This window comes from Cervus elaphus, chromosome 20 (assembly GCF_910594005.1).
Source record: "Cervus elaphus chromosome 20, mCerEla1.1, whole genome shotgun sequence".
Lineage (NCBI taxonomy): Eukaryota > Metazoa > Chordata > Mammalia > Artiodactyla > Cervidae > Cervus > Cervus elaphus.
This window is the reverse complement of record NC_057834.1, coordinates 31,779,499-31,801,367: the sequence shown is the minus strand read 5'-3', so window position 1 is coordinate 31,801,367 and position 21,869 is coordinate 31,779,499. Positions and strand designations below refer to the sequence as shown.

General features: G+C 52.3%; 4 protein-coding genes across 17 annotated transcripts; 2 read left to right on the top strand and 2 right to left on the bottom strand.

Moving 5' to 3' along the window:
• The first annotated feature begins 39 nt into the window (after window positions 1–39).
• USP21 (ubiquitin specific peptidase 21) lies at window positions 40–6,580 on the top strand. Of its 2 annotated transcripts, XM_043877936.1 has the most exons (13): window positions 40–479; window positions 1,543–2,163; window positions 2,966–3,025; window positions 3,157–3,277; window positions 3,501–3,612; window positions 3,792–3,947; window positions 4,433–4,497; window positions 4,749–4,852; window positions 5,034–5,120; window positions 5,404–5,482; window positions 5,706–5,813; window positions 5,918–6,032; window positions 6,244–6,580. In XM_043877936.1, the coding sequence occupies exons 1-13, from the start codon at window positions 474–476 to the stop codon at window positions 6,332–6,334; spliced, it is 1,725 nt and encodes a 574-aa protein (XP_043733871.1). In that variant the 5' UTR covers window positions 40–473; the 3' UTR covers window positions 6,335–6,580. The 2 variants fall into 2 exon arrangements, with proteins under 2 accessions (XP_043733871.1, XP_043733872.1); XM_043877937.1 differs by lacking the exon at window positions 5,034–5,120.
• Window positions 3,941–7,483, bottom strand: LOC122677733. 2 transcript variants are annotated; one of them, XM_043877952.1, is made up of 2 exons: window positions 7,070–7,483; window positions 3,941–4,469 (listed from the first exon to the last, which is right to left on the bottom strand). In XM_043877952.1, exons 1-2 carry the CDS (start codon window positions 7,481–7,483, stop codon window positions 4,452–4,454), a joined length of 432 nt encoding a protein of 143 aa, XP_043733887.1. In that variant the 3' UTR covers window positions 3,941–4,451. The 2 variants fall into 2 exon arrangements, with proteins under 2 accessions (XP_043733887.1, XP_043733886.1); XM_043877951.1 differs by lacking the exon at window positions 3,941–4,469 and adding an exon at window positions 6,289–6,898.
• PPOX (protoporphyrinogen oxidase) lies at window positions 7,315–11,130 on the top strand. Of its 6 annotated transcripts, none has more exons than XM_043877938.1 (13): window positions 7,315–7,503; window positions 7,672–7,766; window positions 7,913–8,047; window positions 8,185–8,300; window positions 8,483–8,615; window positions 8,901–9,045; window positions 9,155–9,345; window positions 9,782–9,842; window positions 10,022–10,140; window positions 10,221–10,331; window positions 10,429–10,578; window positions 10,787–10,829; window positions 10,912–11,130. In XM_043877938.1, exons 2-13 carry the CDS (start codon window positions 7,680–7,682, stop codon window positions 11,052–11,054), a joined length of 1,434 nt encoding a protein of 477 aa, XP_043733873.1. In that variant the 5' UTR covers window positions 7,315–7,503; window positions 7,672–7,679; the 3' UTR covers window positions 11,055–11,130. The 6 variants fall into 6 exon arrangements, with proteins under 6 accessions (XP_043733873.1, XP_043733874.1, XP_043733876.1 ...); XM_043877939.1 differs by having other exon boundaries at window positions 7,327–7,503; window positions 7,655–7,766; XM_043877941.1 differs by lacking the exon at window positions 7,672–7,766 and having other exon boundaries at window positions 7,330–7,503; window positions 8,169–8,300.
• A 92-nt stretch (window positions 11,131–11,222) lies between these two features.
• On the bottom strand, window positions 11,223–17,160 carry B4GALT3 (beta-1,4-galactosyltransferase 3). 7 transcript variants are annotated; one of them, XM_043877949.1, is made up of 9 exons: window positions 16,989–17,070; window positions 16,393–16,705; window positions 16,038–16,183; window positions 15,405–15,703; window positions 14,666–14,901; window positions 13,694–13,884; window positions 13,465–13,587; window positions 12,152–12,256; window positions 11,223–12,018 (listed from the first exon to the last, which is right to left on the bottom strand). In XM_043877949.1, exons 4-9 carry the CDS (start codon window positions 15,664–15,666, stop codon window positions 11,745–11,747), a joined length of 1,191 nt encoding a protein of 396 aa, XP_043733884.1. In that variant the 5' UTR covers window positions 15,667–15,703; window positions 16,038–16,183; window positions 16,393–16,705; window positions 16,989–17,070; the 3' UTR covers window positions 11,223–11,744. The 7 variants fall into 7 exon arrangements, with proteins under 7 accessions (XP_043733884.1, XP_043733885.1, XP_043733881.1 ...); XM_043877950.1 differs by having other exon boundaries at window positions 16,623–16,705; XM_043877946.1 differs by lacking the exon at window positions 16,393–16,705 and having other exon boundaries at window positions 16,989–17,160.
• Window positions 17,161–21,869: the final 4,709 nt, after the last annotated feature.

Sequence of the window (21,869 nt, the reverse complement as noted above, 5' to 3'; positions counted from 1 at the left end):
GGAGGGAGGGGGAACTGGAGGAAGCTCTGGTCTGGACCAGAATGAAAGGATATCCTGACTGCTGTCCCTGCTGCCGAAACCTGCACATGTGCTTTAGCAGGGAGACTCCTGCTTCGGCCTGCAAGATGACTGAGGACTGGTTTTGCAAGGCCAGCATTCCCTGCCCTCCGGGGAGCTTCCCATCCCTATGTGGATACTTTTCTGGTCTGTGGGCTGGACCCAGACCCTGCATTCGCATCCTTGCTCCCTGGGAAGGTCTGTGCTGCAAGCCGGGGAACCATACAACGATTGTCAGGTTTCTATCCTTTAAGGCCACGAGATGGGGCTATGGGACTCTGTAGTTTAGGGACTTGCTTTGGAGTGGTGGTTTAAAGAAAATTTTTGGCAGAGCTGGGAACTGGCGGTCCTAAAGTTGGCTGTTTCCATGGTGTCAGCGGCGGAGCCAAAGGGGCGGGTTCACGCAAGCGCCGAGGATGCAGGTGGGTGGCTTCTGTGTGGGTGCGCAGGCGCTCTGAGAGACAGTGAAGCCGGTGGCCGGTGGCCGGGCGGGACCAACAAAGATGGCGGCGGCCCCTGCGGCGGGAGAGAGCTGGGCAATAGCTGCGGCTAAAGCTGCAGCCGGGCCCGCGGGGGCGCTGCGCGAGGGTAGTAGGGGGTGGCCCTGAGCTGAGGCCTGACCCCGGTTGGCCTCCCCCGCCGCCTCACTCGGGGACAGGTACGGTCCGGGGCGTATGGCGTGGGGGGTTCCGAGGGAAGACTGCTCCAGACTCGAGAGATCGCCCACCACAAAGGCAAAGCCGCTGGGGACCTGGCAGGCCTAAGAGAACTGGGCTGGAGGGACCAGCATCCTTGGATCGTGGAGAATATGCCTCTGGACCCCGTAGCCAATCAGCAGCCTCGGCCTTTCTGCCCTCGAGGGGGGCGGACCCGGTTGAAACCTGCTGTGGTGGGCGAGGTGCAGCGCTTGAGGGTCAGGGAATTAGTTGTTCGTCCTCCCTGCTCGCCACTGCCCCTAAGCCCCGACATCACTTTGGAGCTCAGAGGCGGGGGGAGGGAGTGATTCGCAAGTCACCCTTTTAATCTGCTTCATTTGCAGCCCGGAGGGGCAGAGGTTTGAGAATGGAATGCTGTCTTTGGGGCTGTTTTATACTTGCACCCACACCCCTGTTTGACCAGAGGTTCTAAATGACCCAGAGCACATCCCACTTGACTAGCCAAGTATGGGGGACCTCCACGAACATTTAGATTATAAAGACAGACGAGATAGGAACTGTCTTTTCATTGGCTCTCCAGTAAATCTGTATTCTGCAGGAAGAGGGTAAGGAATGTCGAATCAAAGCTCTGGACTGCTATCGTTCATTCGTTCATTTACTCAGTGGTCACTAAGGGTTTACTTCGTGCCAAACACTATGCTAGCTACTGGGGATACAGTGACTGATATGATAGATGTGGGTCCTGCCCTCCATGCATATAGCCAGCTCTGGTAGCCTAGGTTCCCACCTCCCTCCATGTTCAAATGTTGACCCTGTCTTCTTCTCCCAGGTCCAGCCTGTGGTGTCCACAATGCCCCAGGCTTCTGAGCACCGCCTGGGACGGACCCGAGAGCCACCTCTTAATATCCAGCCCCGAGTGGGATCCAAGCTACCATTTGCTTCCCGGGCCCGGAGCAAGGAGCGCCGAAATCCAGCCCCTGGGCCAAATCCCATGTTACGACCTCTGCCTCCTAGGCCAGGTCCCCCTGAGGAACGGCTCAAGAAACTGGAGCTGGGACGGGGACGGACCTCAGGCCCTCGTCCCAGCGGCCCACTTCGGGCAGATCATGGAGTTCCCCTGCCTGGCTCACCACCCCCAACTGTGGCTCTGCCTCTCCCATCCAGGACCAACCTAGCCCGTTCCAAGTCTGTGAGCAGTGGGGACTTGCGTCCAATGGGGATTGCCTTGGGAGGGCACCGTGGCACTGGAGAACTAGGGGCTGCCCTGAGTCGCTTGGCTCTTCGGCCTGAGCCACCCCCTTTGAGACGCAGCACCTCTCTCCGCCGCCTCGGGGGCTTTCCTGGGCCACCCACTTTGTTCAGCATACGGACAGAGCCCCCTACTCCCCATGGCTCCTTCCACGTGATATCTGCCCGGCCCTCTGAACCTTTCTACTCTGATGACAAGATGGTGAGGATTCGCCAGCACACGTGGCCTTCCATGCCCATGTTCCTCCGTGCCTCCAGCTTTCTTGCCATCATATGGCTTTCCTTTCTCCTTTTCCCCCAAATTCCTTTTTCACCCCTTCATTTCAGTAGTGTGGACTCTCTTCTCCCTTACTTAAGTACCCTCGAGCCTCATAGACCCTTTTTGGGCTTGTCTGTGTCTCCCCAGCATGGTTTGCCATTTCATTCTCCGAGGAATTAACTCAACCATTTGGAATTCTTTGGGTCCCCAGGCCCTTAATTTCCCTTGCTGTGCCTTCTCTCCTAGGATGCTTGTCTAGGTTTAATTAATCTCTGGAGCCAAGGAGGGGCGGGCTCAGAACATCTGAGCTAATGTGGTTGCCCATTTCCCAAGCTAAGTGAGCTAGGCTCATTGCAGTTGGAGCCATCAGGAGAGGGTGTAGAAAGGGGCCACGGGTGCAGGAGGGGGCCTTGCGGGTAGCAAGGTGGGGGTGGGGAGCAGCTGGGCAACCATGCCAGTGCTTGGGGAGTTGCCCCAGGAGTTGCATCGCCGGCTAGCTGGGCAGAGGAGTAAGTGGGGAACGGATGGGACAGCCATGGCTGAGACCGTGGTACACTCAGCTGTGATGGGCTTACTGCTCCTGGCCAGCGAGGTAGGGAGACCCTGATACTCACTGAGAGAAAAAGTGTAGCGTTTGAGGGTGAAGGATGGGACGGGGAAGGCAGTGGGCAGCACGCTGTGAAAAGGTGGAAGTGCCAGGTAGGGTATACAGGGACCTGTTGACTGTGCTGTACTGACCTTCCAGGCTCATCACACACTGCTTCTGGGCTCTGGTCACGTTGGCCTCCGCAATCTGGGGAACACGGTGAGAGCCATTCTTCCATCCTTCCTAACAGGAATGTGGGCTGGTGTTGAGGACAGGCATGGGCAGGGAAACTTGGAGAAGGACAGCACTGAAGTTCTCCTAAGGCATCTTGTGTCTCTCCTGCTCCCCAGTGCTTCCTGAATGCTGTGCTACAGTGTTTGAGTAGCACCCGGCCTCTTCGGGACTTCTGTCTGCGAAGGGACTTCCGTCAAGAGGTGCCCGGAGGGGGCCGAGCCCAGGAGCTCACTGAAGGTAAGGCAACAACGCCTGCTCCCCTCTTTCAAGTCCTCTTTTCCCCAACCCCGTGTAGGTTCATCTGCCAGTGGCGGTGACCCCGAGCCTGAAAGCTGGCAGTTGTATCTGTTTTTCCTTGTGTCTCATTTCCTAGAGGTTGTTTTCCACCCTCTGGGCCTCCCCTTGCTTCCCTCTTGTAGTCATTAACTTTTGTTTCCCTTCCCCACTCCCATCCTAATAGCCTTTGCAGATGTGATTGGTGCCCTGTGGCACCCTGATTCCTGTGAAGCTGTGAATCCTACTCGATTCCGAGCTGTCTTCCAGAAATACGTTCCCTCCTTCTCTGGATACAGGTGGGAGAGCTGGAGGGTATGGGATTTCTCTCTGGCCTTGTCTGGGGGTAGGGAGCTCTGGCAGCCTCATCTGAGCCTTGAGATGCTCTTCATCCAGGAGGTGGGGACAGATGTCTGGGCAGAGATTGGTGACTGGACTAGGAAGGAGTCAGTTGCCCATGCTCTTTGTCTGGCTGCAGCCAGCAGGATGCCCAAGAGTTTCTGAAGCTCCTCATGGAGCGGCTACACCTCGAAATCAACCGCCGAGGCCGCCGGGCTCCACCAATCTTGGCCAGTAGTCCTGTTCCCCCCCCACCCCGCCTTGGAGGGGCTCTGCTAGAAGAACCTGAGTTAAGGTAAGGTTGCTTCCCCTTCCTCTTCTCCCCAGTAGTTTATCAGCAGCATTCATCCTTCATAGAAGTGAGTCAGTCAAGATTGAGGCTGTAGGGTCCAAGGAAATACATAGTTCAGAAAATGGTTTGTGAAGCAGCGCAGAAGTAGGAAGAAGGAATGAGGAGGCTGAGGGGCGCAGATGGAAGCAGAAGATAGTGCTGTGGCTGTCACCATATTGACGGAGGAGGGGATAATTAATTTATAAGGTACAAAAGGGGTTTGGAGCCAGGTGGAGGAAGACGGCATGTTCTTCCCTTGTCTACATTCCTTTGTCTTCCTCTCACCAGAAAGTCCTCTGAAGGAGGACTCCGTTGACTCTTGAAATAGAGAGGAGCTGGGGCATGGAGGGGGTGGGGTACAGGCTTTGTGGATCATTTCAGTGGTGGTGGGAGTGCCCAGCATTCCTGCTGTCTCATGGACGCTTCCCACTTTCCTTGATCTGTGGTAGCGATGACGATCGAGCCAACCTAATGTGGAAGCGTTACCTGGAAAGAGAGGACAGCAAGATTGTGGGTATGGAATAAGACAAAGTGATGGGGGAAAGTGTGTGTAGGGGGGCGGTGCAGGCTTGGCAGAAAAAATCAATACTATCGAGGGGTATGGGAACAGGACTGGGTGGGTGGAAAAGTTGTTAGGGGTTTGTGAGGAGTGTTGGTGGTGGGAAAGGAAAGGTTAGGTACGGGGGTGGGAAGAGATGGGATTCTAAGAAAGCACCTTAGGTATCCCACAGTGACTATTTCTCCTGCCCCTTTGCTTCTATCTAGACCTGTTTGTGGGCCAGTTGAAAAGCTGTCTCAAGTGCCAGGCCTGTGGGTATCGCTCCACGACCTTCGAGGTTTTTTGTGACCTGTCCCTGCCCATCCCCAAGGTGGGATTCCAGAAGATTCCAGGGGTGGATTGGACATGGGTTCTCTGACGCAACCCTCCCACCCCTAGTGTGGGAGGGAACCCTGTGGGTCTCTGGAGCAGAAATGAAGCTTGGATTACTTGAGAAGAGTTGGAAAAGTAAATTCATACCATGCTGACCCTTCACTCCCCTTTCCCCCCAGAAAGGATTTGCTGGGGGCAAGGTGTCTCTGCGAGATTGTTTCAACCTTTTCACCAAGGAAGAAGAGCTAGAATCGGAGAATGCCCCAGTATGTGGGGGTTCACAAGGGACATAGTAAGGGTGGGAAATCTGGGGGGGAGCTCCGTATGTGTAAAAGGGGTTGCATGGTGCCTGAGTATGAAGAATAACACGTGTCAGGGTTTGTAAAGGAGTTTCAGGTATGTCCTGGTGCTTCCAGGGCAGAGGGCAGCGGCCCAGAGGATATAGAAGTACATACAGAGCACAGTGAATTTGTATGAGTCAGGATGCCAGAAAAGCCGACTGAGGTGAGGAACACATTAACCTTATAACATTATTTGACATTTATTTAGGTGTGTGACCGATGTCGGCAGAAAACACGAAGTACCAAAAAGTTGACAGTACAAAGATTCCCCCGAATTCTCGTGCTCCGTATCCTAATCTTCAGATTATTTCTCCCATTCATTCTTTTCCCACATTTTCCATGTTTATAGAAGCTGGACATTAGGGAATTCAGTTTGCCTTAGGAAAAGCCTGCCACTCCACCTTTCCCCATCATGCTCCCCAGATGTGTTCAGGGTGGTGGACAACATTCAACTCCTCAGCCCCCCTCAGAGGCCCTCTGCCTCCCAAATTCTCCTTAACCAGAGCTTAGATCTTAATCGATTTTCCGCCTCTCGAGGCTCCATCAAGAAGAGTTCAGTAGGTGTAGACTTCCCACTGCAGCGACTGAGCCTAGGGGACTTCGCCAGCGACAAAGCCGGTGAGTGCGGCAGGGAAGGTGCTGAGGAGCTCCGTGAAGGGGAGGGAGGGAGCGGGACGGGGCACAGCTCTGACTGCAGGCTTTGGTGGTCTCCAACCCTGAAGGAAGCCCCGTGTACCAGCTGTATGCCCTTTGCAACCACTCGGGCAGCGTCCACTACGGCCACTACACAGCCCTGTGCCGGTGCCAGACTGGCTGGCATGTCTACAATGACTCTCGGTGAGAAGAGCCTGCTATTCAACTCCTGCCCAGTTCCCACAGCAGCCCTGACACCCCTCCCTAATACAAAGCCCCAGGAGAGCACAGTGCCGGGGGCGGGGGGCGGGGCTGGCATCCTGATCACCACCTGGATGCTGTGAGGTTGGTCTTGTGGGGAGGCAGGAGTGCGCAGAGCTGGTCACACCTCTTTCCCCGTGTCCCTTCTTCCTAGTGTCTCCCCTGTCAGTGAAAACCAGGTGGCATCCAGTGAGGGCTACGTGCTGTTTTACCAACTGATGCAGGAGCCACCCCGGTGCCTGTGAAACCCTTTCAACACCCTTAAGCCCCCAGGCTCCCCATTTACCTCAGAGACGTCTATTTTTGTGTCTTTTTAATCGGGGAGGGGGGAGGGGGTGGTTGTACCTCCCGTTATTTTTTTTATTAAAAAATACCCTTTCACCTGGAGGCTCCCTTGTCTCCCAGTCCCGTGTACAGAGCTCCACAGGCCCCCGCCCGTGTACAGCCCCCAGACCCTCTACAGTCTCACTTTTTTTGTGAATAAATTTATTTAAAAAAAAAAAAGATGTCCTTGTTTGTATTTGTGTTTTAAGGGTGTGGAGATACAGAACTAGGCCGAATAGGGAGTCTTCCTGGGACTCAGTTCCCTATCTGAACAGATGGGGGCCCGCTCAGAGCCGTGGGGTGGGGATAGGGGTGTGGGACCAGGACACGTAGAAGCCGAGGTTTACATTGGGAGGAAAAGAGGGAAGGCAAACTTGAGACTCGGGAAGCTGTAAGGAATCCCGGAGCGGGAGTGCGGGCACGGGGGTCCACGGGTTTTGCCAGCGTAGGGCGCTGTCTCCCGAGAGCGTGGTACCCAGGGACCCCTGTGGATAAACACGGTACGCTGCCAGGCCGCCCTAGCTCCCACAGGCCCAGGCTGTTGCTAACATCAAGGAGCTGTTTATGGAGCCACCTCCCCACGGACCAGCCTCCAGCGTCCCTATCTACTCTCCCTACAAGCAGAGCTCATGGGACCCTCCCTCCAGGGTTCTCACCCTAGGTGGGGCCTGGGAAGCTCGAGCTGGAGAATGCTGACCAGGATTCAGCTCTCGCCGCTCCAGCCCTGAAGGGAGGGCCGTGCGGGAAACGGCCGCTCCCTCCAACCCGGCATCGAACCAGTTAATCTCCAGCTTCAGAGAACCGCCTTCTACCGGCTGGGGCGGCCGCGAGACTAGAATGGACGGGGAGTCGGAGAGGCCAAAAAGCTTGGGGGCGGAGGCAGCGGGCTGAAAGCGCTCGGCCTGGAGAGGGGTGGGAGGGAACGCGCCACAGAACCGCGGCGTCCAGTTGGATCCCCGAGCCCTGCGCGAGCAGATAGCGTGGGTGTGGCCCTTATCCACCTCCCCTGTCGCCCCCGGAACACCGGCGGGGTGATGCGCTGAGACCTCTACCTCCTCCTTTCGCCTCATTTTTCTCGTTCCCCTCGTGGGTGAGTCCTAGGCCCTGGGAGGGGACCTCGGAGTTCCACCACCCCATCTGCCGGCTCTAGGTTTCCCCGAAAGCAGCGAATGGCCGGGGGTGGAACGCGGAGCTCGCAGGTTTTCTGGAGAGCAGGGTGCTTGCGGTCACCCTGGCCGTAGTGCGTCTTCACCCGCAGGGTTCTTCATGGGCCGGACCGTGGTCGTGCTGGGCGGAGGGATCAGCGGCTTGGCCGCCAGTTACTACCTGAGCCGGGCCCCCTGTCCCCCCAAGGTGAGTGCCCCACGATGCCAGAGGGAGCGCCTTTAACACTTCTCTCCCATTTCCCGCGAGAGCGAACGCGCCGCCCCCCTCTTCTCCTGACCCCTCTGCCGCCGCGGCTGTGGCCGTAGGCTGCAGCGTCTCCCTCTTGTCCTCAGGTGGTCTTGGTGGAGGGCAGCGAGCGCCTGGGAGGCTGGATCCGCTCAGTACGAGGGCCAGATGGTGCTGTTTTTGAACTTGGACCTCGAGGAATTCGGCCGGCGGGAGCCCTGGGAGCCCGGACCCTGCTCCTGGTGAGCGGCTTGTGGAATGCTTAGGAGAGATTGCGGAGGGGCCTTCACTAGAGGATAGAGAGTTAAGGGGAGCAAGTGGGTTTGGTGGCCAGCCCTTTCCTTAGTATATCCTCCTCTTGAGGACGTGTGGAGAGCAGGTTTCTGAGCTTGGCCTGGACTCGGAAGTGCTGCCTGTCCGGGGAGACCATCCAGCTGCGCAGAACAGGTTCCTGTATGTTGGTGGTGCTCTGCATGCCTTGCCGTCTGGCATCAGGTAACGTTATCGCTTCCTTACTGCCGTCCTTCTCCTTTGCCCGTATCCTCACACCCCTTCCATTTCCTCATCTCCCAGTCTGTCAGCCCTCCCAGCAAAAGGGGCCAAATGAATGGAAATGATCCCCTGGAGCTGGGGAGGTAAATCAGAGCTCCCTTTTCACTGTGCCTTCCTCCATACAGGGGGCTCCTCCGCCCTTCACCTCCCTTCTCCAAACCTCTGTTCTGGGCTGGGCTGAGGGATTTGACCACCCCTCGTGGCAAAGACCCTGATGAGACTGTGCACAGTTTTGCCCAGCGCCGCCTTGGTTCTGAGGTACCACCACCCAGAAGCCCCCAAATCCCTCCCCTTCTGAACCAGCTGCAAGTCTACCACGAGGGCCTCTTCTGTAGCCTCTGAACATGCCCTCTTCTCTTCATACCCAGTAGCCCCCCAAACTCAGTGTTGAGGTGAATGCCTTCAGTTCCTTCCCGTCCCATCTGTTGTAGCCAGACTGCTTTCCCAGTAAACCCATACTGCCTCCATTCCCTACCAAGCAGGGATTAGTGGAAATTAGTACAGTGTATTCCTTGGCCTCTCAATCCTAGTCTCACCCTTAAGGTGGCGTCTCTAGCCATGGACAGTCTCTGCCGTGGAGTGTTTGCAGGCAACAGCCGTGAGCTCAGCATCAGGTCCTGCTTTCCCAGTCTCTTCCAAGCTGAGCAAACCCATCGTTCCATATTACTGGGGCTGCTGCTGGGGGCAGGTGAGGGGGCAGTTGGTTCAAGGGTTGAAGATATTAAGGACTGCCAGAGTGAGGGACTGGAGGCAAGGGGTGCTATTCTAATGATTCTTCTCTGCTTCCTCCTCTGCAGGCCGGGGCCCACAGCTGGACTCAGCACTTATTCGCCAAGCTCGGGCTGAGCGCTGGAGCCAGTGGTCACTCCGTGGAGGGATGGAGACATTGCCCCAGGCCCTGAACGCTCACCTGACTAGTAGGGGTGTCAGTGTTCTCCAAGGCCAGCCAGTCTGTGGGCTCAGTCTCCAGGCAGAAGGGCGCTGGAAGGTAGGAGAGCCGCCTGGACTGTGATGAACCTGTGTGTTAAGAGTTGTCATCTTTGTTTCAACTCCAGAACTGGAGTTTCTCTTTTTCTTCTGTCCTAAAAGCTGCTTAAATATGAGCTACCTCAGGTTCTTAGGCCTTATTTGTGGACCTTCCTCCAAGACCTTTTGATCCAGATCTGTGGATAGAAGTAGTGCTTATATATAAGTGGCTCCCCCTAAGGGAAAGACCCACCCAGGTCCACTGAACATTTCAAATTGGCCCACTGGCTTTCGTCTGGCCCACTTACTGGAGTAACAGGGGGATGTTTTTTGTTCTGACTACATAGTTAGTCTCTTCATCCTGAGTCAGCATCCAATCTCTCTCCTGCCACTTGGGTGCTGGGAAACTGAGGCAAAATTCCCATGATTTCCATCTTTTAATGTTTTCATCCTTTCAGGTGTCTCTAGGGGACAGCAGCCTGGAGGCTGACCACATTATTAGTGCCATTCCAGCTTCAGGTAATGGGATAGCCACCCTCCCCTTCCCCAGCCAGGGTGAGGCAACCTAGCTTCTTCCTGGGCCAACAGGACCATACCATGCCCTTGAACTGCTCATCCTTGTGAGGGGTCTTATCCTAAGGACGGTGGCTAAAACTGCCCTGGGAATGCCTCCTGAGGCAGGCTGCTCTCTCCTCCAGTGCTCAGCAAGCTGCTCCCTGCTGAGGCCGCACCGCTGGCCCGTGCCCTGAGCACCATCACTGCGGTGTCTGTGGCTGTGGTGAATCTGCAGTACCGAGGAGCTCGTCTGCCTGTGCAGGTGTGACCCAGAAGGAGAGAGACAGACACGGGCTCAGCTGGAACCCTTCCCTCCTGACCCAGTCTCTTTGTTTCCTCCAGGGGTTTGGACATTTGGTGCCATCCTCAGAAGATCCAGTCATCCTGGGAATTGTGTATGACTCCGTTGCTTTCCCTGAGCAGGATGGGAGCACCCCAGGCCTCAGACTGACTGTGAGAGAAGTGGCCATGCTTAGTGGGGTTTCCAAAGGGCTCCTCTCTGCCCCAGTGCAGTAAGGCCAGGCTGGTCAGCGCCATCTTCCCTCCTTAGGTGATGCTGGGAGGTTCCTGGTTACAGACACTAGAAGCCAGGGGCTGTGTCCTATCTCAGGAGCTGTTCCAACAGGAGGCAGAGAAAGCTGCTGCCACTCAATTAGGACTGAATGAGCCACCAAGTCACTGCTTGGTCCATCTACACAAGGTGAGTTGGTAACACAGGTAAACACTCTTCAGCTACCTAGTAGAGGCAGGCCTTGGAGGCAGGGACTGATCCATTTGTCACTGTCTACCCAGGCCTGTTGTTGTTCAGTTACTTAGTCGTGTCTGACTCTGTGACCCCGCGGAACGTAGCACCCAGGCCTGGGATATCAATAATAATGTTTTCCCTGTATCCCTTTTTCTCTCCCCAGAACTCTATCCCCCAGTATACATTAGGCCACTGGCAAAAATTGGGTAAGTTGAGAAAGCAGCTGGGCTGAGAAGAGCCATGAAAATAGATCCCCAGCTGTGACATTCCTTTTATCTTTCCTTTCAGAGTCAGCTGCCCAATTCCTGGCTGCTCAGAAGCTGCCTTTGACCCTGGCCGGGGCCTCCTACGAGGGGGTTGCTGTCAATGATTGTATAGAGAGTGGGCGTCAGGCAGCAGCCCGTGTCTTGGGCACAGAACCTAACAGTTGATCCTCAGCTCCCATTCCTTCTTGCCCCTGGTGGCAGGGGTTCTCTCACCCATGAAAATAAAAGTTTCTAAAGCTTGGCTTGCTCTGGCTGTTCTGTCATCCAAGGACAGAAGGTGGGGGTGGGTGAGCAAAGATAGGCAAAGAGTGCCTGGGATGCAGAAAGCAGGAGCAGAGGCGAGACAAAGTCCTTTATTAGAAAATATATCAAAATCCCAGCCCCCTGAGCCAGGTCCAAAAGAGAGAGCTACTCCATTACTGGCAGAAAGTACCCAGGGAGGGGCTTCCTTCAAACACACTTCCTGGGAACCATAAATAGAATAAATATTCACAGAGGTCCCGGGAGAAGCCAGATCACTCTTCTCTCCATGGAAGATGAAGGGATTTGGGGTCCAGCCCTGCTCCTACCCCATGGGCAGGGGAGTCCTAGGAGTCATCACATAAGTCGTGACATCAAGGATTCACAGTCATAAGCCCTGGCAGGTGACCCTAGAAAGAGAGACCCCCAGGGCCAGAGGAGCCCAGCTCCAGTCCAGCAGTGAGGAGAGGCCCCTGCCCCCAGCACAGCAGTGAAGTTCAGTTCCCCCACATCCCTCTAAGAGCAGTGAGGAGCTGAGGGTGGGGAAAATGTAACCCCTCCGATTCAGTTTCATGATTAAAGTGGGAAAGATTCAGTTTCATGATTAAGAAGGAGTCAGTGTGAACCATGGGGAGCTGTGTGGTTGGCAGTAGGCAGAGGGCCAGGCCTGGCTGGGGGCCGGCGCTGCAGCATCTCCTGACGGAAGGCTTGGGAGGAACCAGGCGGGTAATGGGGACCAGAGGAAGTCCGGGGACCCCGAGGGTCAGTTCCAATGTCTGCTGTGATGTTGGTATAGAGAGGGCCCAGCTCTCGAGACAGCAATTGGTATGTCAGTGAGTTCATGCCATCTTGAGTCCAGGAATTCTGGGTACGGACCAGGAGGTCAAATCTGAGGGTTAGAGATCGGAGACTAAGACCCGGAAAGGAACAGCCAGGAATCTAGAAACTTTTAGGAGCTGCCTGGCTGGGGTGTAGAGCCCTGAGGATTCACTAATAAATCCCAGGCAACCCTCCCATCCTACCTGTGGGGATTTTCCTCGTTGCCCTTATCTCCTCGGTGCTTCACCATCTTATAGTGCCCCACAGATGTGGGGGGACGAGAGATCTTCATCCCAGCCAAGCGAACCCTATGGGAAAAGCGAGGGTACCTTGGAGGATCCGGAGTGGAAGAAAGCTGCTGACAGGTGAGCAAGAAGAGCTAAGGCCAGCAAGGAAGGAATTGCATGTTTCTTTACACAAAGAATAACTATTACTAACTCGACAAAGGGCCAAGTACTGGAAGGGCGAACAGAAAAGTCAAACAGAAAGAAGGAAAGGCAGAAGAGAATGTAAAAGCTGGTTGTCTCCAAATCCTCAGGGCCTAGTGCAGGCACCCTGGGGCCTATAAACAATTGGCGGGGGTAGGTTTGCACCTCCCACCTGTTTCCTAAATGGCTCCCAGGAGCTGCCTTTGCTGTCTGGAAAGGACAGGGAGAGGAACCATTCTGTCAAAAAAGGTAGGACAAGACTGGGAACCACAGACCCAAGTTCAGCAATTCTTACTGAGATTAGTGGCTGAGCAGCTTCAGCTCTGCTGCACTCCTACCCCCCACCTACATTTAAGAAAAGGGTGGAACCAGGAAATCGGGGCCTGGAAAGAAATGAACTCCAATTCTGATACACAGAAGCAAGAATGAGGATGGCTGCCGAAGGTACTGAAAGAATATATACATTTAGAAATTGCTGGGTGCTTTACACACATACAGAAGACAAGAATTCACAGAGATGTCATCCCAGAGGACAAAGCAGGAGGAGAGGCAAGGGGCCCAGCCTATCAAGCCCAAATAGTCAAATGACATATGAAATTGGGTCAGCTGAGGCTGAAGGTCAAAATGTTTCACATGCTAAAAATAAGCTGGCATCATGCCAATGGCACAGGCCCTTTATTTAAAAAAAAAAAAAAAAAAAAACGTGATTCTGGACTCTGTGGAGCAGAGCCTTTCCTCTTTCAGCTCTGCAGGAAGTGGTTTGGATGCAATCCTAGCAGAGGCAGGACTAAACAGTCTCTAGGCCCCTTTCCAGCTCTGGAATCCCATGATACTATTGGGATTGATTGTATTGATCTTGTCTTCTCTCCCGGGAATGTTACTAACCAGGTCCAAGGGACTGAAGGATGACAGAAGGGGGAGCAGCATGCAAAGCCTGACCCGGGCAGGCTGAAAGATAAGGGAGAGGAATAGGCACCGTTCAGGACCAGGGAGCTAAATGAGTGTTAAAAGACTAGGGCTAGAGGTGGTCTTAGAGGACGGGGATCCAGGCTGGGGTTGGGGAAGAGGGTGGTGGCAAGAAGTCTCACCTGGCAGCAATGTCATCATCCTCACCACCCCAGCCCCAGTATTCATTGGGGAAGCCATTCATCTTCAGGTACTGGTCAGGAGTGAGCGCCGAGACCCCGCCAAAGTACTGGGGATATGGGAGGCTAGGGAGAGAAAGAGCCCTGGATTCCACATATCTTCTGGGAGCCATCCCTCCTTCTTCCACTGGATGGTGGAATACCCTGCTTCCAGTACCCTCCCGCCCTCTACCTGTATCCAAACTTGTTCATGGCAACAGCAACGTGCCGAGGTCCTCGGGGGTCGCACACATACAGATTGTGGTCGTTCTCTGGCAGGAGATCCACATCATGCAGGAACAAGCAGTCCCATTCTTCATCACGCAGGGCCTCCCGCACCCCAACATTCAGCAGCTTTGCCCTATTAAATGTTCCATTTCCAGCCTGGAAGATAATGGAGGAGGACCAACTAGGTCTATAGGTGGCATGGAGAAGAAGCATAAACGTGAAAGGAGGGAAGTCAAAGTGGGTTACGGGATAAAGAGGATGAAGAGAAAGACAACTTCTTTGTTTTTTCATTCAACAAAAAATTATTGAGCATCAGTATGTGCCAGATGGGCTTCCCTGGTGGCTCAGACAGTAAAGAGCCTGCCTGCAATGCAGGATTCCCGGGTTCGCTCTCTGGGTCAGGAAGATCCCCTGGAGAAGGGAATGGCAACTCACTCCAGTATTCTTGCCTGAAGAATCCCATGGACAGCAGAGCCTGGCTGGCAAAGTCCATGGGGTCGCAAAGAATTGGACATGACTGAGTGACTAATACACATATGTGCCTGACACAGACATGCTACTATTTAGCATTTAATCCCAACAACCATGTGAAATAGGTGGTATGTTGGTTACCACTCTTTGCCTCATTTTAGCAGGTTGGGTGTCTTGCTCATGGTCACATATGGAACAAATGGCAGAACCAGAACTTTAGCCCAAATCTGTCCATTTCCAAATTCAACAACGGAAAAATCATGGAAGATTACAGGACGATGGGAATATCCTTAAGAAGAAGCATGGGGCTAATGTGTTGGCAGAGCAGTGCAAGCTGCTGCTTTCTTACATTCCAGTCTGACCCTCTTTTAATTATTTTGAGACCCATTATATGCGAGTGGAGTGGAATTTGCTTGAGGCTTCCTTATAAAAAAGAAAATCACAGTGGCGTGGGGACTGGGAGTACCTGGTGGATGACATAGATGCCATAAGCAAGCTGCTGGCGCTGCAGGAACGGATGCAGGTGGTAGAGCAGCAGGCGCAGGTGGTGCTCCCGGGCGCGGTGGGGCACAATGACGGCTGTCCGGGACCGGGGCTCACAGCCTGCAGGGCGGTATCGGCCCCCCGGCCCCACCCGGGGGTTCCTCTCCACGATCTCTGCCAGCGACGGCACTGGGGTGAAGGACACGGACACGGGACCCACTGTCGGGGGGAGGGGGGTGACAAGGTCAGGGGTTAGAAGGTCAGGGAGGCCTGTCCCTGGCAGTCTGACTCTAGGACTCAGCTCCCTCAAGGGCCTGCTCAGACAAAGCCTTGAGTTCCCCATCATTGGAACAACTTTGCAAAGTCTGGAAGGTGAAGGCTCCTCACCTAGCCTGCCTTATTTTAGGGTTCCTTAACTCTCCCCTGCCTCACAAGGTTGGAAGCTTACAGTTAGCAGGTAGAGAGAACAGGACTTCCAACTAACTCCTAATCCTACCCTGAGGCAGGAAGAGCCCATAAACGGGCAGGCAGTGCAAAGCTGTGGCTCAAAGAACCCAAGTCGAAACTCCAAAGTTAGAGTCCATTCTATCTCAACATTAGCCTACCTTCCAGTTCCATGACCCTCCAGTCTGAAGACCCACTGCTGCCGTCCTATACTTGTCCAAGCCCCCTGTCCCCACACCTTGGCCTTGCCTTCACTTCTGCCTTCCTTCTGCACTCACCTAAGAGAGGGGATCGTTCTGGACAGTACGGCAGGCCTTGAGGAGCTGGAAGGCCCCCTGGGGCAACAGGGGCCCCAGGCAGGTGACTGAGGTTACTGTAGACATCATGGGGATGAGAATAGTCAAATGTCGGCTCCTGCTCTCGGCCAAAGAGGGCACTGAGGCTCCGAAAGCCCCCCAACGACAGGTACATCATGACTGCCAGCTGGGAGCCCACAAGCAGGGCCAGTGTGCAGGGCCGCTCCAGCAACCTCCGCAACATCCTGCGCTGAGGTCTGGATGAGAGAGAGAGGAGAGTTCTGGGGGGGACAGGAAGACAGCATGCCAGCAGAGAGAGCATCGGGTATTGATGAAGGTGGTGGGCAGGGGTAAAGAGGAAAAAGGAAAAGAACAAAGTCACACAAGGGCACACACACATATACAAAAAGAAATAGAATGTAACCATCAGCAGGCCGCACCACCTGTCACTTCCAGCCTAAGTTTCACTCTCCACCACCCCTCCCTCAAACCACTCCTACCACCTACTCAGTCCCTACCCCCAAGAATGCTTACATCATTCAGGTCCCAAGGCCATTCCAGAGCATTCTCTGGAGGACATTCCTTCCAATTTTAGAGGGGGAGAGATAGACTCACCTAGATTCAAACTGTCTTCTTCAGGATCATGGGGACTCCAGGAGGTCCCGGGGGAGCAGAGATGTGAAGCATTATATAAAATTGGAAATGTAACAAAAGACAGAGACAGGCTCCATCCAGCACTCCAACAGCAATCTTGGGACCAGCTGGAACAGAAGTGGTCAAGGATAGCCAGCCACCCTCAGAGGGGCAGAGAGCAGGAACAGGGTGAAGCCGGTTTCCCGAAGCGAGGGAAAGTGGTTGGAGAGAAAAGGGGTGGAGCAGGAGATGCTAGGTCCCCGGCTCTGCCCCAGCCATCCTATAGCGTGTCAGATTCAGTCGGTATTTAACCATCCCCCACCCCAACAGGACCAACCTGTTTGGGGAGTGGGGACAGGGCAGCTACTGGAAATCTGGGTGAGGCAGTCCTAACAGGATTGTGAAGTGGCCTCAAGAGAACCCAGGGAGGCGGAGGAAACTGGCTCATTTCCGTTCTTCACATTTATGGGAGCTAGCTCCGCAGGTGCAGGGAGGTGACCACCTGGGAGCTGCAAGCAAACAACCCCGGAGCGCGGCAGGCAATAGGATGCGGGTGGCGTCCTCTACCTTCTACCTTTCTCCATCCTGGCGAGGGTCGGGATCAGGGTTATTGATGAAATGAGACAGGGAGAGGGAGGGCTGGGCAGAACCTGTCAGAAGAACGTGGGCTAGCTCACCTAGAGGGGCGTGGTCAGCGGTCTGGAAGGGGTTACAGCCCAGCTCTTTCGGAGCAGCCTCCTCTCATCCCATGCCAACCTCCTCTGGCGATTGCTCTACCTCGCAAAGTGAGCCCACCGGCCTCTATCCGGACTTGCACTTAGGTCTCCCTCCTTGCTCAAGGCTGTTTACAGCCTTTACCCAAAACTTCTCACCTTCCCAATCTCCCAAACCTTTCTCCAGGGCCTCCCACCCCACCATCTCCAGCCTACACACCTGGCCTTCTGCCGCCCGTCGTCACCGCCACCCGGACAGCCGGGCAGGAATCGCTGCCGCCATCTTGGAAGCGGGCGCCGCGGGGGCGGGGCCTCGCGTCACGGGGCGGGGCCTCAGAGGGGAGCCGCCCAGGCGTGGGGCGCAGGGTCTGAGCACCGCCGGGATGGTGGGGCTCGCTTCAGGCCGCAAGCAACGAGGGGCTCGACCCTTTGGGAACCAGCGCAGGGGTCTTCCCCACTGGACCGACCCCTAGCAGGATTCGATTCCTCAATCCTCAATTCAGCCTCTGAGTCGTCTCCGACTCTTTGCGACCCCATGGACTGCAGCATGCCAGGCTTCCCTGTCCTTCACCAACTCCCGGAGCTTGCCCAAACTCATGTCCATCGAGTCGGTGATGCCATCCAACCATCTCATCCTCTGTTTTCCCCTTCTCCTGCCTTCAATCTTTCTCAGCATCAGGGTCTTTTCAAATGAGTCAGTTCTTCACATAAGTTGGCCAGAGTATTGGAGTTTCAGCTTCAGCGTCAGTCCTTCCAATGAATATTCAGGACTGATTTCCTTTAGGATGGACTGGTTTGATCTTGCAGTCCAAGGGACTCTCAAGAGTCTTCTCCAACACCGCAGTTCAAGAGCATCAATAATTCAGCGCTCAGCTTTAAGATCCAACTCTCACATCCATACATGACTACTGGAAGAACCATAGCTTTGACTAGACAGACCTTTGTTGGCAAAGTAATGTCTCTGCTTTTTAATATTCTGTCTAGGCTGGTCATAACTTTTCTCCCAAGGAGCAAATGTCTTTTAATTTCATGGCTGCAGTCACCATCTGTAGTGATTTTGGAGCCCCAAAAAATAAAGTCTGTCACAGTTTCCATTGTTTGCCCGTCTATTTGCCATGAAGTGATGGGACCGGATGTCATGATCTTAGTTTTCTGAATGTTGAGTTTTAATCTAGTTTTTTCACTCTCCCCTTTCACTTTCAGAATCAAGAGTCTCTTTAGTTCTTCTTTGCTTTCTGCCATAAAGGTGGTGTCATCTGCATATCTGAGATTATTGGGATTTCTCCCTTGATTCCAGCTTGTGCTTCATCCAGCTTGGCATTTCGCTTGATGTACTCTGCATATAAGTTAAATAAGCAGTGTGACAATATGCAGTCTTGACATACTCCTTTCCCGATTTGGAAGCAGTCTGTTGTTCCATGTCCAGTCCCCACCCCTAGACTTATAAAAACAGCCTGTCAAACCAGGACTTTCCTTGGGGCCAAGAAGGACCGAGAGGCCGGTGTATCAGAAGACCTATCACCCCAGGCTGGTCTGAATACGATTCTCAATGTGTCAGTGCCCCTTCCCCCCGCCCCCCGCAACCTAGTGCCACTTATTATCAAAGTTGTTTCCTGCTTGGGGTACATCTTTGCAGACCACTCTGGTGCATTTTTGTATCCCCAAGCTATCCCTCAGGCCTTGAAATAAAAATGGTTAATAAAACAAGGAAACATTGAGTATGAAGGGAAGGGCAGTGTCTGCTTTAATGTAAAAATGTGTTTCTCCAGATGTTAGAATAAGATGGAAACTCCATTAATACGCAATATGTTTATCTTGTGGCTTCTACTACCCCCTTCGAATATTGTGCTCCTTAGAAGCAGATGATCACACTGAGAAAACTTGAATAACTCACAGTGTCTGCCTGAAAAATCTCATGTTCTTATGTGGGGATGGGAGGAGTTACACACAATATAGTGTAATAAATATGATAACCTAGAAATTGCACCTCATTCACAAGTTGAAGTTTGGGAAAGATTTCCCAGAAGTGACAGGAAACCTAAAGTACTTGTCTATAGCATGTCCTTCTGTTGTATAAGTTTCTGTTTCCATGCGGCTATTTTACAACTCTGTAGGTAACTGACCCAATGTAAATTCTGTTGTCTGACAGAGGTTCAATTAACCCCCTCCTCCCAACATTGTGGAAAAAACAGTTTTGCCTTCATTTTCATATTTCTGTACCCCTGACCTACATAAATGTGTCTATTGTTTAGTTCAGTTGCTCAGTTGTGTCCAACTCTTTGCGACCCCACGGTCTGCAGCATGCCGGGCTTCCCTGTCCTTCACCATCTCCCAGAGCTTGCTCAAACTCATATCCATTGAGTCGGTGATGCCATCCAACCATCTCATCCTCTGTCATCCCCTTCTCCTCCTGCCTTCAGTCTCTCCCAGCATCAGGGTCTTTTCCAATGAGTCGGCTCTTCATATCAGGTGGCCAAAGTATTGGAGCTTCAGCTTCAGCATCAGTCCTTCCAATGAATATTCAAGGTTGACTTCCTTTGGGATTGACTGGTTTGATCTCCTTGCTGTCTGAGGGACACTCAAGAGTCTTTTGCTTGTTTCCTTGTGAGTTAAATAAAAACACTTTAACAGGTGTTCATTTTTATATGTGTATTAACAAAAACTCTCTCCTTGACCAAATTTTAAACAGGCCCCCTGAGCCCTCTTTTCCAATAGACCTCATCCTTGGGCCTGTAGCCATTTTTAGGAAGAATCCGATATCAGTTTAGCAAGAATCCCCTTACCCTTAATTTCTAATCTCCTTGGCCTGCTTTTAGCAAGAATTCTAAGTTGGTTTAGCAAGAATCTTCTTATCCTTGATGTAATTTTCCATCCATTGACTCTCTCATTCTGCTCATTGCCTATAAATATCCATTTGTCCTTACTGTATGTAGGACTGTACTGTATTAGGAATTCCTAATAATGTACATTCACAGCCTTGAGAAATTCCATGGAAATAGCACCTGGAAAAACAGCATATATTAAGAAACTATGTTAATGATTATCTTTCATGTTTTTCTTAGAATAATAGCCTTGTTAGAAACCCCAAGGCCAGACCCAGAAGGGAGTATGACTGGGATCATGAAAACATGGACCTTGGAACACCAAGTCGGAGTCAGACATGAATATTGCTTCAGTTCAGTTCAGTGGCTCAGTCATGTCTGACTCTTTGTGACCCCATGAACTGCAGCACGCCAGGCCTCCCTGTCCATCACCAAGTTCCGGAGTCCACCCAAACCCATGTCCATTGAGTTGGTGATGCCATCCAACCATTTCATCCTCTGTCGTCCCCTTCTCCTTGCTGTTTACTCACTTGCTAATTGTTCCTGAGACTAGCCCAGAAGGGAGAGGCCTGGGGTAAAAACAAGGAGATCTGGACTCTGTCAGTGTAGTCCATGACAAATAGGAGTATGTGACTGAAACAGCATGTGTCTTGAGAAAGATAAGATCTGAGAAAGTCTTGTGGTCTACAGTTAGGAACAAAAGCTGGACTCAGCGTGGATTCTGCATTTCAGTCCAATAGAGGCTGCAGGTCCCCTGACCCATCGCACCGGATTTCGTGGTCTGTCTTCATTCTCGTTGCTCAATCCCGGACCATTAAAGCAACAACTGTATTCAGAGTTGAATCCAGTCTCTCTCTGACTGGGACAGTGTTGACCCCTATTGCGATAATCCGTCTTTCTCACCATTTTAATAAGTGTCAGAATAAGATTTTACAGAGTGAGAGTTATAATTTTACCCTTTCCGAAAATTATCTTTTAACAGATGGATTGTGTTCTAGACCAAGAAAACCATAGTGCAGTCTGAAAATGAGGAATAAATTAGGGCATTGGGGAAATTTAAAAAATGGATCGTAGAGCTAAACAATAGGGTGAGGGGAATGATGAGAGATGAGACTGACAAGGTAAATAGATGTCAGATAATGAAAGAGTCCATAAGCCACATTAAAAGAGATTTTTATCCTGAGGGCAAGACAAAGGCGTTAAAACACTCAAAACAGAGATTTTAGGAAGTTTGTTCTGGTGGAAACGTGGAGCATTATCAGAGTGGTTAAGGGTGGAAGCAGGGACCTATTAAGGTTACTGCAGAAATCCAGGAGTGAAATAAAGCTCATGCAAAGTGAGGTAATTTCAGTGGGACTAGAAAGAAGAAGACACCTTTGAGAATTTTTGGGAGGCAAATAGGACTTGGTGAGTGATGGCATGTGCCAAGTCAGGGAGTTAGAGACTCCAAGATGGATCTTGGATTTCTAATGTGGACCAATGGATATTTAACGAGAAACAAAACTTTGGACTTAATGAGTTTGATGTGCCTGTGAAGGCTTATAATTATATAATACTGGATTTCAGTACAATAGCAACTTTTTTTTTTTTTTTGGCTGCATCAGGTCTTCGTTGCGCCACGTGGAATCTTTCATTGTGGTGCACAGATTCTCTAGTTGTGGTGTGTGGGCTCAGGAGTTGCAGCATACAGGCTTAGTTGCTCCAAGGCATGTGGAATCTTAGTTCTCCAACCAGGGATTGAATCCACGTCCCCTGCATTGCAAGGCAGATTTTTAACCACTGGACTGTCAGGGAAGTACCACAATGGCAGCTTTGAAATCTCTGGCTGTGTGATGTTGAGCAATACACTCTCTGGGTTCATCTGTACAGTGAACCCATCTTACAGGGTTCTGTGATAATTAGTAAGAAGTATGGGAAAGGGCCAGCAAACTGGATATTCATTCCATCTGAATTTTGAGCACAAAATAGGAGTCAAGTAAAAGCCCTACCTTTTTTTTTTTTTTTAAAAGGTCTCACTGTATAATGGAAAAGATAGACTTATACAGAAAATTGATATATATCTCATCTAGAGGACTTTTCCTCTGAGCCTCTGCCCCTCCAAGGTGTTCTACTCTTGTAAAACTGATCTTCACCTTCTATCCCTCATATCTACCATCTTCTGACAACTCTTCTACATTCATTTGTAAGCTCCCTGTTTTCAGGAAACTTCACCTCCACTCTTTTTCATGCTGGCCACACCCTGGGCTTAGTCATCATCTAGAACGCCTATGTTTCTGAAA